The 15,113-nt window shown below is 45.8% G+C and overlaps 1 protein-coding gene across 1 annotated transcript; it reads right to left on the minus strand.

Annotated features, from left to right (window-relative positions):
• Positions 1-724: 724 nt before the first annotated feature.
• On the minus strand, positions 725-10,448 carry Lurap1 (leucine rich adaptor protein 1). The gene is made up of 2 exons (NM_001109263.1): positions 10,145-10,448; positions 725-1,828 (listed from the first exon to the last, which is right to left on the minus strand). The coding sequence occupies exons 1-2, from the start codon at positions 10,340-10,342 to the stop codon at positions 1,307-1,309; spliced, it is 720 nt and encodes a 239-aa protein (NP_001102733.1). The 5' UTR covers positions 10,343-10,448; the 3' UTR covers positions 725-1,306.
• Positions 10,449-15,113: the final 4,665 nt, after the last annotated feature.

The following is a 15,113-nucleotide window of genomic DNA, read 5'->3' on the forward strand; positions in this document are numbered from 1 at the left end:
CTCTGTGTTTTCCTGCTACACTCCCACATTGTAGTTCAGACAAAGGGATTCCTTGTGTCTCAACTTCAGGCAAGCATCCTTGTGACCAAACTGTGGAAGGCTGGCCAGAATGAGGGAAGGGTAAGTAATCACAGAGCCAGAGATGACAAGATTGTCCCACTACCCAAGAGTGTCTCCAGAATCCTGAGACCTTCACTCTCCTATTCAAGCAACAGTGGGGTAAGACACACATAGAAATGAAGAGGGCCAGCTGGGTAGCAGTGGCACACACTTAACCCCAGCACTCAGGAAGCTGAGGTAGCCAGATATCTGAGGTCAAGGCTAGCCTGATCTATAGACTGAGTTCCGGAACAGCCAAGGATACACAGAAAAACCCTGTCTCCAAAAACAAAACAAAACAAAAAAACAACAACAACAAACCGAAAAAACAAAACAAAAAACCCCACAGAGACCTAAAAAGGAAACTGAGACGCTGTGAGGGTACTCCGGCTGAACTCTGGCAGACAGATCTGGAGGCAAGAATCAGTGATGGGGCAGCCCAGAGCCAGACAAAAGTCTGCAGTAAAGTGAGCCAAGAGATTTGGGAGCCTAGGGTGGAGGCCTCTGAGTTTCTTACTCGACAAGAGTATCCTTACAGCCCTGGGCTGTAAGTGGAAGCCTTGAGAACAACATGAAAACACCATGTTTGAAAAGTAAGAACTTGAGAAAAGCAGCACACACATTTGCCAGGAAGAACGACATGTTCCTTCTCACAAGAGGCAGTGGCAGGGACTTTAAATGCCAAACCCACCAGGACTGGTATAGAGGAAGCACTCTTCATGTATCATGACAAGAAACGACATCACCCAGCAGGCATGAAAGGGTTGGTCTCCCAACTCCAAAGGTATCTAGGCGGACCAATCCTTGGGGGTTTGAGCATTTTGAAACAGGGTCAATTCTCCATTTTTTTGGTAAGAGGCATTCCTGGCTCCTAAGCTTTGATGAGATCTCTTCCTCAGTGATCTCCTAGAGGCCCTACATTCCATAAAACTCACCTCACTGGGGAGGGGAATGGAGATAGCCTTACATCAGGAGCCACAGGCTAGGCCTCTAGAGTCAATATCTCTATGGAGATAGCCTTAGGGACCTAATAATTGAGGGATAAATGCAGAGGCTCCCCAGGAACCAGAGAGATAAGCCAGGCTTCCATGGTAACTGATTGTAGTACAGCCTCCAGCCCCCGTCTAGTTGGAGGTGGAGAGAAAATTGAGGGAGACTTGGGCCAAAATTTGAAAGAGCCACAAAGTGCAAATGGGTAGGAAAGTTTTTACAAGAAGGTCACATCATCCTGGCACTGTCCCCAGTACCAATGAGCCTCAAAGCCCTGCTTAGCACTGTCATCTTCTGATGGCTCAGGTGGTCCACATTGGAGCCCGTCCCCTGGAAGTTTCCATGTAGCTGTTAGGCTCCCTAGCTTGGTGGATGTCATGTCCACCTCAGTCCTGGCCCTGTCCTCACTGGGTATAACCTTTGCCCAGTCAATCTCAGGACAGGAAGGCCCAGGGTGTCCTTGTTCATCCAGCTCTCTGGGGGCCACCGTGTCCAAGAAGCTGCCAATAGAGACACTGTCCAGCCGGTCAGTTGAACTGGTATCTGGCAGGCTGTCCCAACTGCCCCGCCTTGAGCGTTCTGGGCTTCCCCCTGTCAGACTATACTGACTGCTGGTGAGACTGCTGCAATGGCTGGTCAGTGTCCCCCGCTCCTCCAGCAGCCAGCGCACTGCCTCAATTCCCTCATTCAAGGTCACCAGCTGCTGCAGAATCTTCACATCGATGGCTCGCAGGTAAGCCTGAGGAAGTGAGAAAAGACATTAGTTCCCTTTCAGGCTATGAGTTTCCCAGGTGGTCCAGGCGGCTACACTTCACTTTTAAAAAAACACGGGAAGAGATACAGGCTTTAGAGCAAAGAGACCCCTGTTTAAATTTTCAGATGGATCTAGGCTGGAGATACAGCTCAGTGGAGATCGACTTGCCTCCTTAGCATGTGTGAAATCCTGGGTTCCATGACTTGCACCAAACAAAAAGACAACTTTCCAACCAGGCAGTGGTGGCGCATGCCTTTAATCCCAGCACTTGGAGGCAGAGGCAGGTGGATCTCTGAGTTTGGGGCCAGCCTGGTCTACAGAGCTTAAGAGAAGTCACAGCTCAAAAACAAAACAAAACAAACAACCCCCCCCCAAAAAACAACAAAACAACTTCCCTATTGATTAGCTGCATGATTCTAAGTAGCTATCATATTTTCTTTGAGCCTCAGTTTCCTTGATTAAAAAACAAGGCTAAATCATTCACTTTGTAGCCTGGGAACAAGGATTTTAAATGCTATCAGGTATGCACTTTCTACAGCAGGGTCTTTGTAGACATTAAATATTAAAATATGAGGGTGGGGGATGTGGCTCAGTGGAGGAACACTTGCCTAGCATTCACTAAGCCCTGAGTTCTATCCCTAGCACTGGATAAACTAATGTAGTGATGCACACTTGTAATCCAGGCACTCAACTGGAAAGAAGGAGATCAGAAGTTCAAGGCTATTCTCAGCTACACTGGCAGTTCAAAACCAGCCGGAGGTTCATGAGACCCTGTTTCAAAATTAATGAAATAAAATAATAAAATAAAATGAGGGCTTTTTTAAAAAAAATATGGCTCATGCATATAACTTCAGCACTCAAAAAGCTGAGGAGAAACACTTGGAAGGCAGAGGCAAGAAGATTTCTGTGAGTTCCCGGCCAGCCTAGTCTACAAAGTGAGTTATAGGTCAGGGAAGACTATAACTGTCTTAGAAATCAAACAAGCAAACAGAAAAAGAGGCTGAGAAGGAGTGAAGAGTTTGAGGCCAGGGGCTTAGGAGATGGCTCATCAGTTAAGTGTTTGATACTCCTGATGAGGACTGGAGTTTGGTTCCTGCCGTGAGAATTTTGGTTTCTTTAAAAAGCAGATCTAGGGGCCTAAAGAGATGGCTCAGCGGTTAAGAGCACAGACTGCTTTTCTAGGGATCACGAGTTCAAATCCCAGCAACCACATCATGGTGGCTCACAACCATCTGTAATGGGATCCAATGCCCTCTTCTGGTGTGTCTGAAGACAGCTACAGTGGACTCATATAAATAAATAAATCTAAACAACTACAACAACAAGAAAAAAAAACAGAACTAGGAATGTTTTTATTTTAGTCCCAGGTGTGCTATATGGGGCTGCTTCACACGATTGCTTACAGCAGCTGACTGTGATTTGCCTTGTGCTCTAGCAGGGGTGTGATCTTGCCAGCTGCAGACAGTTGCGATTGTGTGACATCCAGAACTTTTCAGAGGGTGTATAAATGCTAGAGCCCCAGTAGGTAGATTGCTGGTTGTTGTTACCACTTATTCAGTAGTTATGTGCAAAGAAGAAAGAAGAAGAAATGTGATATCCTGGCCAGGGAAGACCAAACTTGGCCCAAGGAACTCAGTGTCCCTAATCAGGAAGAAATAGTTGAACCATATTGTTGTCCCCTTTCCTTTTTATCCTTTTTTCCCTATCTAGTGTTAGGGAGTTGAAAGGGTGGGAAACGATGGAGAAGGGTGGAAGAAAGAAAAATCCACAAAGTAGCAAAACACCAGTAACAAATTCCAGTGTCCACATGGTGTGGTTCACAACCTCCTATAACTACAGCTCCATAAAAAAAATCCAATCCCCTTTTATGATCTTGACAGGCACGTGCACACACACATACACAAACACACATACATATAAATAAAAATAATTTAAAAATTTTTTATTTTTTTTAATAATTTAAAAATTAAAACTTTAAAGGAGTTCGAAGCTAGTGTGAGACCTCTTAAAAAATTAATAAGGGGTTGGGGATTTAGTTCAGTGGTAGAGCGCTTACCTAGCAAGTGCAAGGCCCTGGGTTCGGTCCTCAGCTCCAAAAAAAAAAAAAAAAAAAAAAAATTAATAAAATCAGGGACCAGAGGGATGGTTTAGCAGTTGAGAGTACAGGCTGGGCTGGAGAGATGGCTCAGCGGTTAAGAGCACTGACTGCTCTTCCAGAGGTCCTGAGTTCAAATCCCAGCAACCACATGGTGGCTCACAATCATCTGTAAAGAGATCTGATGCCCTCTTCTGGTGTGTCTGAAGACAGCGACAGTGTACTTATATATAATAAATGAATAAATCTTTAAAAAAAATTTTTAAAAGGCCAAAGAAATTCAGAGTTAGAGTTAATGCAGAGTCCCTGCTCAGCATGTCCAAACCCCAGCACACATGTGCAGGTACACACACAAACACACACACCACACACACACACAAACACCACACACACACACACAAACACACACACACCACACACACACAAACACCACACACACACAAACACCACACACACACGAACACACACACACACACAAACACACCACACACACACACACACACACACACACACACACACACACACACACACGCAAATCCAACCTGACTGGATGTGGTGGTTGGAATAGGAATGGCCCCTCATAGACTCATGTGTTTAAGTGTTTGGCCCATAGAGAGTAGCACTATTAGGAGGATGGCCTTGTTGGAGTAGGTGTGGCTTTGTTGGAGGAAGTGTGTCACTAGTGGGGGTTGCTTTGAGGTCTCAGATGCTCATTATACCCAGTGTGTCTCAGTCTCCTGAGGATCAAGATGTGGAATTCTCAGCTACCGCTCCAGCATCTTGTCTGTCTGCCTGCCACCGTGTTTCCTACCATGATGTGATGGACTAAATCTCTAAACTTTATAAGAATTGCTGTGGCCATGGTGTCTGTCTCCTCACAGCAATAGGAAACCCTAACTAAGACACTGGGCTTCAAACTTTCTATTCAAGGTAAACTATTAGACCGATCCAGACTGGCCAATATGACTTACAACCAAAGGATAGCTGGTAAGGTGTTAAATGGGAAGCAGTCTGGGCCAAAAGGAAGTGGGAGCTGAGGATTCTAGCTTGATTCTCTGTTCCCTGAAGACTGGTAACAAGGCTTAGGATGTGGGGCCATTGGTGTCCATTTAGTTTCCTGGAAGTAAGAATAACTCACAGTGGGACTGGAGCAATGGCTCAGGGGTTAAGAGCACTGGCTGCTCTTCCAGAGGTCCTGAGTTCAAATCCCAGCAACCACATGGTGGCTCACAACCATCTGTAATGGGATCCAATGCCCTCTTCTGATGTGTCTGAAGACAGCTACAGTGTACTTACATAATAAATAAATAAATCTTTAAAGAATGGCTCACAGTGTAATCTCCAGGATCCCTCCAGCTCTCAAGTGTACTGAGCTAACCTTTCTTGAGCACCAGTCTGAAGCTGCTCTGATGCTTTGCAGCTCTCTGAGAACAAAGTCCAGACACACCAGCAGCCGCATTCCCAAGCCTATCACACTGTGGTCCTTGTCTGTCTCTCTAGCTTGAGTCTAACATCCCTTTTTGCCAGGCTTGTTGTTTTTGAGACAGGTCTCACTGCCTAACCCTGGCTGGCCTGGAACTCACTATATATGCCAGGCTGGCCTCAGACTCATAGAGATCTGGTGCCCTTGTCTCCTGAGTCCTAGGATTAAAGAAGTGCACCAGCCCACCTGGCACATTATTGCTTTTAAGTTTAGTTTAATTGTTAACCAAAGTAACCAGATTCATATAGAAATGGACCCTGGTAGCACAAGTTTGTAACCCCAGTTACTGAAGAGATAAGAGGCAAGATTGCAAATTCAAGGACATCCTAGGCAACTATTTCGAAATAGAAAGATATTTTTAAAAAGGACTTGGAGGGCCAGTAAGGTGGCTTAGCTGGTAAGGGCACCTGTCTTTGCCTCCCACATGATTAAAAGTGTATGCTACGGGGCTGGAGGGATGGCTCAGTGGTTAAGAGCACTGACTGCTCTTCCAGAAGTCCTGAGTTCAAATCCCAACAACCACATGGTGGCTCACAATCATCTATAATGAGATCTGATGCCCTCTTCTGGTGTGTCTGAAGACAGCTACAGTATACGTATATGTATTTATTTATTTATTTATTTTTTTTTTTGGTTCTTTTTTTCGGAGCTGGGGATCGAACCCAGGGCCTTGTGCTTCCTAGGTAAGCGCTCTACCACTGAGCTAAATCCCCAGCCCCTATTTTTTATATGTAATAAATAAATATTTTTTTTAAAAAAGTGTATGCCACAATGCCTGATTTCACTTGCTGTTCTTGAAGGCCTGGGTTCAGTTCCCAGTCCCCACATGGTGTCTCATAACAGTCCTTAACTCCAGTTCCAGGAGATACAAACCCTCTTATGTCTTCTGCAGGCCCCAGTCATATATGTGGTCCACACATATACATACATAAACAGGCAAAACAAACAGAAAAATATCTATAGTTTTTTTTTTAATTCCACATGATAAATGGTAGAGAAAACAGTTGCTACAGAGAACCGTGCTTACCTGGAGGGCCATAACCCAAACCTAGAGGGAAGACTGAGCTAAGACTGGTTAGGCTGGACTTGATCTGACAGTGGAGAGAAGCAATCCAACCAAAGGATGCACCCTCCTCCCATTCTAAATGGCCAACACCTGATATCACATCACTCCAGGTCAGCTCTTCTGGGAGGCAGGCCCTCATTCCAGCATTTTTTTTCTTGAACTTCTGATTCTGCTGCCTAACCTCCAGAGTACTGGGATTACAGGCCTGCCCCGTCACACCCAGTTTTATGTAGTACAGAGGATTCAACTCAGGGCTTTCCCTAAGAAAGGCAAGCAAGCGCTCAACATCTGAGCACATCCCTAGCCCCCAACAGCATTCCTCTTCCTGTACAAGCCTCAGTCTGTCTCCTCCTTTCCTAACTCAGGGCAAAGCTCCCTGAGAGCAGTTCCTGCCCACCCATTTGTGGTTCTCTGCCTAAGGTTGCACAGAGTACCTTTAGTTCAATTCTGTGATTCTCTCACCTTTCTTAGCTGATCTCCCAGTTGGTCCCCAAGACTCAAGAGGCTGAGTTGTACTGCGTTGCTTAGGAAACCAATCTGAGCACCAGATTCTTTAATCCTGCAACAGTGGGATTCCCTGACTGCGACAGCATCACCTCCCAGAATAGAAGCAGAAGGCTTTCTCGATAGAAAAAGAAACACTCATTTCATGCCATCTCTTTGGAAACAGAGCGGAAGATAAATAGAAGCCACCCAGTGCTTTTCCCTGGAGGCTCCTTCTCTTTCCCATAAGTAGATCAGACTCTGCTCAGTCCAGGTGTCCCCAGCAGGACTCTGGCTCCCTCTGTGCTCAACCCAAATCAGGCCTCAGGTTAAAAGCCTGAAGACCAATTTCTAGATCCAAGGTAACTGCCTGTTGGCATTAAATATTATCATTAAAATAAAAGGTCTTAACAGGGGCTGGAGAGATGGCTCAGTGGTTAAGAGCACTGACTGCTCTTCCAGAGGTCCTGAGTTCAAATCCCAGCAACCACATGGTGGCTCACAACCATCTGTAATGGGGTCTGATGCCCTCTTCTGGTGTGTCTGAAGACAGCTACAGTGTATATAATAAATAAATAAATCTTTAAAAAAAATTAAAAAAAAAAGATCTTAACAGGTGTCTGGTTTCATGGTTACCCCCTTATTTCCTTCTCCAAAGGGTGAAGAGCCCCAAAGGCAAGGAAGAGACAGGGCAGGGCCCTCCTTAAGACAACAAAACACATCAGAGGCAGAGACAAGACTTGAACCCGTGCCGTTCCTCCGTTTCTTGCCTAGTGTGTTTTCACGAACTGCTCTGTGGAGGTGGCTTCTCATAGCAACAGCTCTTTGGGTGGACTGGGAGACTGCCATTGTTTCACATTCCCACACATCTCAGAATCTGGCTCTTGACTCAACTTCTGACCAGGGAAACAAAGCAAGAGTAGGAAGCCAAAAGCAGAGTTGACCTTAGCCTGATGGGCAAGCCTCTGTTCCTACACAAGGAGAGTAGGCTGAGGGACTTCTGAAGGATATTCGAGGGCTTGGTCAGTTCTGCCTTCCTGCCTTCAAATCTCCTGTCCTACCCTTGTTCTTGGGTAGAGCAGAGTACAACAAGAAATCAATGCTATCTCGGCCTGAAGGAGAAAGGAGCATGACTGGAGATCTTTCCCCTCATGGGAAACCTCAGACCCCAGGCCTGATAGGCCAAAAGTTAAGACATGAAAACCAGAAGTTAAATGTACTCCCTGAAACTGTATTAAGAATGAGAGTCAGAGGTTAGGCTGGCCTCCGGATTCCCTGTATGAGAAGCGAGCCCATGGCATTTGAAACTTTTCTCATTTGAAAGACATGAAGTGTGCTTAACCTATCTGGCACAAAGAATGTCTTCACGATGAATGTGGTCAGATGATCTGGGCTCAAATCTTCACTTTACTTTTTTGAGGGACCTTGGGCGACTGCTTAACCTTCTGTACCTCATTCTTTCCTCTATGAAATACCTCATATCGAGCCGAGCATAAAGGGGACATCTTGTAGGAGTGGTGGTACTGCTGGATTGCAGAGCACTCCCCTAGCCTGTGAAAGGCCCTAGGTTCCATCTCAGCACCTCCAAGGAGAAGAAGAATGGCTAGAGATGACTCAGCAGTCAAGAGCACTTGTTCTCGCAGCGGACCCAGGTTAGGTTCCCAGCACCCACATAGCAGCTCACAACCATCCATAACTCCAATTCCAGTTGATTTGATGCCCTTTCTGACGTCCATGGGCAACGGGCATGCATGTGGTACACACACGCACACCAGCAAAATACTCCTACACATACAGTTTCTTAAAATCCTTTAAAAAGAAAAATACCTTGTACGATCCCAGATGTTAATACATGGCTTATATTCTGCGTATAATTTAATTTCCAGCTGGGTATGGCAGCACGTGCCCATCATCTCAGAGTTCAAGAGGCTGAGATGAGAGGAATACGAGTTTGGGGCCAGCCTGAGCTACACAGTGAGCCCATGTCTCGAAAACAAAACAAAACACCTTAGTTTCCAAAGGACAAACTAGGTAAACTCTCTTTATGCCTTGAGTAATTTGTACAAAGAGGCAAACAAGACCTCGTTCAGAGGTGAATACAGCCACAGCCCTGCTCTGCAGAAGTTGGCACTCAACTACAACCTTCAAGGCCAAATACAAACTTGGCATTCATATCCTGCCCACAGGGATCCTCTCTGACCACTCAGCCCAGGAGACTCTCAGCCTCTCTTACCATAGAACGAGAGCCCTAGACTGGCCTTCGAGGTCCCATGTCCTTCCTTCCACCCTTCCAGATCTGCTTGACACAGGTTGTGCACACAGTGGGACCCCAGGAAGACTTATTGACTGACTTGTCAATGTGGGCTCCTGGTTCTGAGCCAATGAGTAGCTGGCAATTCCTCAATTCTCCAGAACTGGCTGCAAAGTGGTGGCAGGTGTAATTCATCTCTTTCACCGGAACCAGGGCCCCAGGGGAGCCCGCTGGGACCCGGCTGCCCATTTGGCTCAGAATCTAGACCAACAGCTCCAGAGAAGGGGGTGGGGAGGTGTGGCTGTTTCCTCTCCCTTTCCCCAAGAAGAAGGGAGCCTGTAAACCAGACTGAGTCCCAGGAGAAGGACCAACTTGAACTGTGAAGCTATGTCTCTCTATTAAGATCTTAGACCCTCTAATACAGTGATGGTGCAGTGCTTAGGAAAAGGACGGGTTTTTACTGTACCCCAGTGCAAGCAGTTTCCAGCAGGTATTGCCTCACCAAACCTCTTTTTTGCTGAATCCTGACATGAACACCCTGGGGCCTTAGGAACAAAACCTCTTCCCCTGTTTGCTAGAGAAGGGGGTTTGAGGAAATTGGTGGTCCCGGATGCGCTGTACTAAGTTGTTTTGTTTTTTTGTTTTTTTGTTTTTTTTTTTCCCGGTGCTACTCTCCTCGCCTCTCTCCTCCCGATTATTGGGCAGGGAAAACTTCCAAGAGCTGTGCCTCTTACTCCCAGTTCTCAGGACCTATCAACCCTTCATTCACCCTTGGGAACCAAATAATGAGACGTCACTTCACTCTGCTTTCAACTCCGGATGGATTGATCAGGGAAGGACCCTCTTCTCCAGCCCAACTCCGGGATCCTGCCCCTGCCCCTACAAACGTCCCGGTCCCCGTGGCCTGTAGCACCTACACTCACCAGCTCCATCCTCAGCGCCATGATCTTGTCCCCTAGGCCGTGGCCAGTGCTGGAAGCCCCCGGGAGCAGCACATCCCCAGAGGTTCCCAGATCGCACTCGCCTCGGAGCCCGCGGAGCAGTCCTTCGGGGGTCTTCCTGCCCACCTTGCCCTCCACGTCTCGTAAGTCAGGCGTCTGGGACTCCGCGGTCCCCTCCATGTGGGCCCAAGCCAGAACAGAACTGGGCGACCAGGGTCGGGTTCCCAAGGGTCCTCTCTTCTCTGCTACGAACGCCGAGCGAAACCCGTGGATCCCCGCCCGCCCCGCGCGGGGTGGGGTGGGGTGGGGGGAACAGGAGGAGGAGGGCGCCGTAACGCTCAGAAAAGCCGCGCAGTTGGGGAGCGAGTGGTGCGCACACAACTTCTAGCCCTGGAGGCGTGCGACTAGGTGATCCTGGATTTGGAACTGAAGATCTCAAAGAGAGCTCAGTGCCTTCTCCCTACATTGGCACCAGCTAGGCATACAGAAGGAAGCTAATAAATGTTTGCTGAATGAAAAGTAGCCCTAATCAGAGCTAACGCGACTGCAGAGGTTTTGGAAGGCTTTCTGTTCAAGAGCTGTGTCTGTCACAGGGGCTAGAATATAGCCCCTCAGTTCACAGACACCTCCCAGCATCTATAAATCAGCTGAAAGAGTAATAGAGGGCAATCCCCCTGGTCAGTGAGAAACAACCATCATTAAAATGGAAGGGATCCACACGTCTTGATATTCATCTTACATGGGCTTACAAAAGAGGTGTTTCCTAAGACTGACTGTAAGTATGGGTAGTCTGAAAACCCTGGCAAGTTAGGGCCTTTGTTTTTTGTTTTGTTTTGTTTTTTGAAGATAAGGTTTCTCTCTGTAGCCCTAGAACCCACTGTAGACCAGGCTGTCCTGGAACTAAGAGATTCTCCTGCTTCTGCTAGGATTAAAGGCATGTGCCACCATAGGCATGTGCCACCATAGGCAGGTGCCACCATAGGCAGGTGCCACCATAGGCAGGTGCCACCATAGGCAGGTGCCACCATAGCCTGGCCGCTGCTGCTGCTTCCTCTTCTTCTTCCTCTTCTTCCTCTTCCTCTTCTTCCTCCTCTTCCTTCTTCTCCTCCTCCTCCTCATCCTTCTTTTTTTTTTTTTTTCTTCTCGTCCTTCTTTACAAAGAGGGTCTCACTGTGATTCTGGCTAGCCTAGATACTTGCTATGTAGAGTGGACTGTCTTTGAATTCACAGATAGCCACCTGCCACTGCCTTACCAGCATAGGAATTAAAATCCTTTTTGGAGAGATGGCTCAGAGGTTAAGAGCACTGACTGGTCTTCCAGAGGTCCTGAGTTCAAACCCCAGCAACCACATGGTGGCTCACAACCATCTGTAATGAGATTTGATACCCTCCTCTGGTGTGTCTGAAGACAGCCACAGTGTGCTTATATATAATAAATAAAATAAAATAAATAAAATCCTTTTAAAAGATTAATTTTAAAGATTAGTTACAAGTATTTTTTGAGTATGTTTATGTGGGGATATGTACACATGAGTACAGGTGTCAGGAGGCCACAGAGGGGCATCAAATCCCTGGAAGTTGGACTTACAGTTGTGAGCTTTGCAACATGGGTGCTAGGAGCTGAACTCAGGTCCTCTCTAAGAGCCCAATGTGCTCTTACCTGCTGAACCATCTCTAGCCCCAGCCCTGATGAGAGCCTACATTTCCAAGACCTATAGGAGATGGCCATGCTACTGCTCTGAGGACCACACTAAGTGACACAGGTATGTTTCTACGCTGTTTGGACTTAATTCTACAGGTAAATAAGGACCATGAAAAAAATTGTTTTGTTCTGTTTGGGATTTTAATCCAAGTATTTCTAACCCACCATTACAAAAAGATTTATAATGAAAAACAAAACAAAACCTCTTCCCTCTACTCTTTCACAGCTTTGGGCCTATTTCCCAAAGGCAACCCACTTTCAGTTTGTCGTTGTTTGTAGTTTATTTTGTTTGTTTGTGTGTGTGTTTAATTACTCATAATTCTAGATTTTTATTAATTTACTTCATGTGTATCTATGCATCTCTGTGTGTAAATATATGCACGAGTGAAAGTGTCTCCAGAGGTCAGAATCGGTCTCAGATCCCCTGGAAGTGGAGCTACTAACAATTGTGTATGAACCATCTGATAAAGCTGTTGGGAACTGAACTCACATCCTACTTGTAAGAGTATGTGTTCTTGACTGCTAAGGCACCTTTCCAAGCCCCCCCAATTCTAAACAATCTTATACCACTCCTAAATTTAAATATTATATACTGTCTTCCTGTGAATATATGGATAATTTGTTTTGAGGCAGAGTTTCTTGATGGCCTTGACTTAGAGATCCATCTGCCTCCCTAGTGCTAGGATCACAGGTTTGTGCCACAGACTCAGCCTCAAATATACGCACTTTCTTTTCCTATAGCTCAGGGTGGGTAGCTGAGCATGACCTTGAACTTCTGATTCTGCCTTTTTCCAAGTGTTGAGGTCACAAGTGCATGCCATCTTACCCTAGCTCTCTGTCTCACTATTTGACCCATGGTTTTATGTTGATTTAAATGAGAATGGTCTCCATAGATTCATGTATTTGGATGCTTGGTTCTCAGTTAATGGAGCTGTTTGGGAAGGACTAAGAGGTGTGGCCTTATTGGAGGAGGTGTGTCATTGGGGGTGGGCCTTGGGGTTTCAAAAGCCCAAGCCCTTCCCAGTTAGTTCCCTCTGCTTTGTGTTGTGGATAGAGATGAGATTTGAGCTCTCAGCTAGCAGTCCAGCACAATGCCTGCCTGCCTATCCAATACCATCCTGACCCTTGTGGTGATCATGGCTTCTAACCCTCTAAAACCCATGAACCTCAATTTTAAATACTTTTCCTTATAAGTTGCCTTGGTCATGGTGTTTTGCCAGAGCAACTGAGAAGTAACTGTTAATTAATTTACTCACTTTACATCCTGATCAAAGAAGCCCCCCTAAAAAGTTAGTAACTAAGTTTTTAACCAGAGATTAACAAATTATTTGCCTTTGTTAAAACTTACTCTGGGGCGAATGCCAGCATCAAACCACTGAACTGAGAGTAGGACCCCCATTGAAGGAATCAGAGAAAGAACTGGAAGAGCTTGAAGGGGCTCGAGACCCCATATGTACAACAATGCCAAGCAACCAGAGCTTCCAGGGACTAAGCCACTACCTAAAGACTATACATGGACTGACCCTGGACTCTGACCTCATAGGTAGCAATGAATATCCTAGTAAGAGCACCAGTGGAAGGGGAAGCCCTGGGTCCTGCTAAGACTGAACCCCCAGTGAACTAGACTGGTGGGGGGAGGGCGGCAATGGGGGGAGGGTTGGGAGGGGAACACCCATAAGGAAGGGGAGGAGGGAGGGGGATGTTTGCCCGGATACTGGGAAAGGGAATAACACTCGAAATGTATATAAGAAATACTCAAGTTAATTAAAAAAAAAATAAAATGTAAAAAAAAAATTACTCTGGATTTTTCCTTTTTTCTTTTTCTTTCTTTCTTTCTTTCTTCTTTTTTTTTTTTTTAGAGAGAGAGAGAGAGAGAGAGAGAGAGAGAGAGAGATTGAGATTTTCTCTCTGTAGCTCTGGCTGTCCTGGAACTCTCTCTACAGTGACCAGGCTAACCTCCAACTAAGAGATCTGCCTCCCTCTGCCTCCCAAGGGCTGAGGTTAAAGATATGCACCACCACCATGTGGCCTTATTCTGGACTTTTCAAGAAGCAAGGAAGATTGGAGAAGCAGAGCAAAACTCCAAGTCAAGGAGATTAACTAAAAACCAAAAACAACTAAAAGTGCCTGGAATGGCTGCTTGGAGAGAATTTGAGGCACAAATCAAAGAACTGGATTAGTTCATTTGTTTCAAATGGTATTCAATATTGTTCGGAAAAAAGCAAATTATTTCAACTAGCATGACAATTGATTTCAATAATCATGACAGTTGGGTTGGGGATTTAGCTCAGTGGTAGAGCGCTTACCTAGGAAGCGCAAGGCCCTGGGTTCGATCCCCAGCTCCGAAAAAAAAAGAACCAAAAAAAAAAAAAAAAAAAGAATTCCTTCCTTTGGGGCTGGAGAGATGGCTCAGTGGTTAAGAGCACGGACTGCTCTTCCTGAGGTCCTGAGTTCAAATCCCAGCAACCACATGGTGGCTCACAACCATCTGTAATGAGATCTGATGCCCTCTTCTGGTGCATCTGAAGGCAGCTACAGTGTACTGATATACAATAAAATAAAATCTTAAAAAATAAATTAAAAAAAAATTAAAAAAAAATAATCATGACAGTTGATTTCAACTAACATCTCTGGAAAAAGGCAAAGGGAGTCCCAGCTATATGGCCTGATACAGTTTCCCAAGAAAAGGAATCTGAAAGAGATCTGAGAGCAGGTAGAGATGATGCCAATAGCTGTGAAATTGTGGGTCCTGTGGAGAGACGCAGCAGGCAGGGAGACACGGGGGAGCCTGAAGCTCAGGAGAGAATGGAGGACTGTACATGCAAGTTTGAGAATCTGGACATTAATAAGGATCATGAGAAGAAGACAAGATCTTCGTGGAGAGTAAACTTCGTGGAGAGAGAAGAGGGTCAGAGACTAATGTGAGAACCGCTTTTTAAAAAAGATTTATTTATTTATTATATATAAGTACACTGTAGCTGTCTTCAGACACACCAGAAGAGGGCATCAGATCTCATTACAGATGGTTGTGAGCCACCATGTTGTTGCTGGGGTTTGAACTCAGGTCTTCTGGAAGAGCAGTCAGTGCTCTTAACCGCTGAGCCATCTCTCCAGCCCTGCTTATTTGATTTTTAAATAAGAAAAAATTAGTATAAAGAACTTGCAAAAATAAAACTTTTTTGTATGTTTGTGAGAGCAGGTTACACTTTATAATCCTGGCTGTCCTAGAACTCAGGTTGTAGACCAAGT

Source organism: Rattus norvegicus, chromosome 5 (assembly GCF_036323735.1).
Source record: "Rattus norvegicus strain BN/NHsdMcwi chromosome 5, GRCr8, whole genome shotgun sequence".
Classification (NCBI taxonomy): Eukaryota; Metazoa; Chordata; class Mammalia; order Rodentia; family Muridae; genus Rattus; species Rattus norvegicus.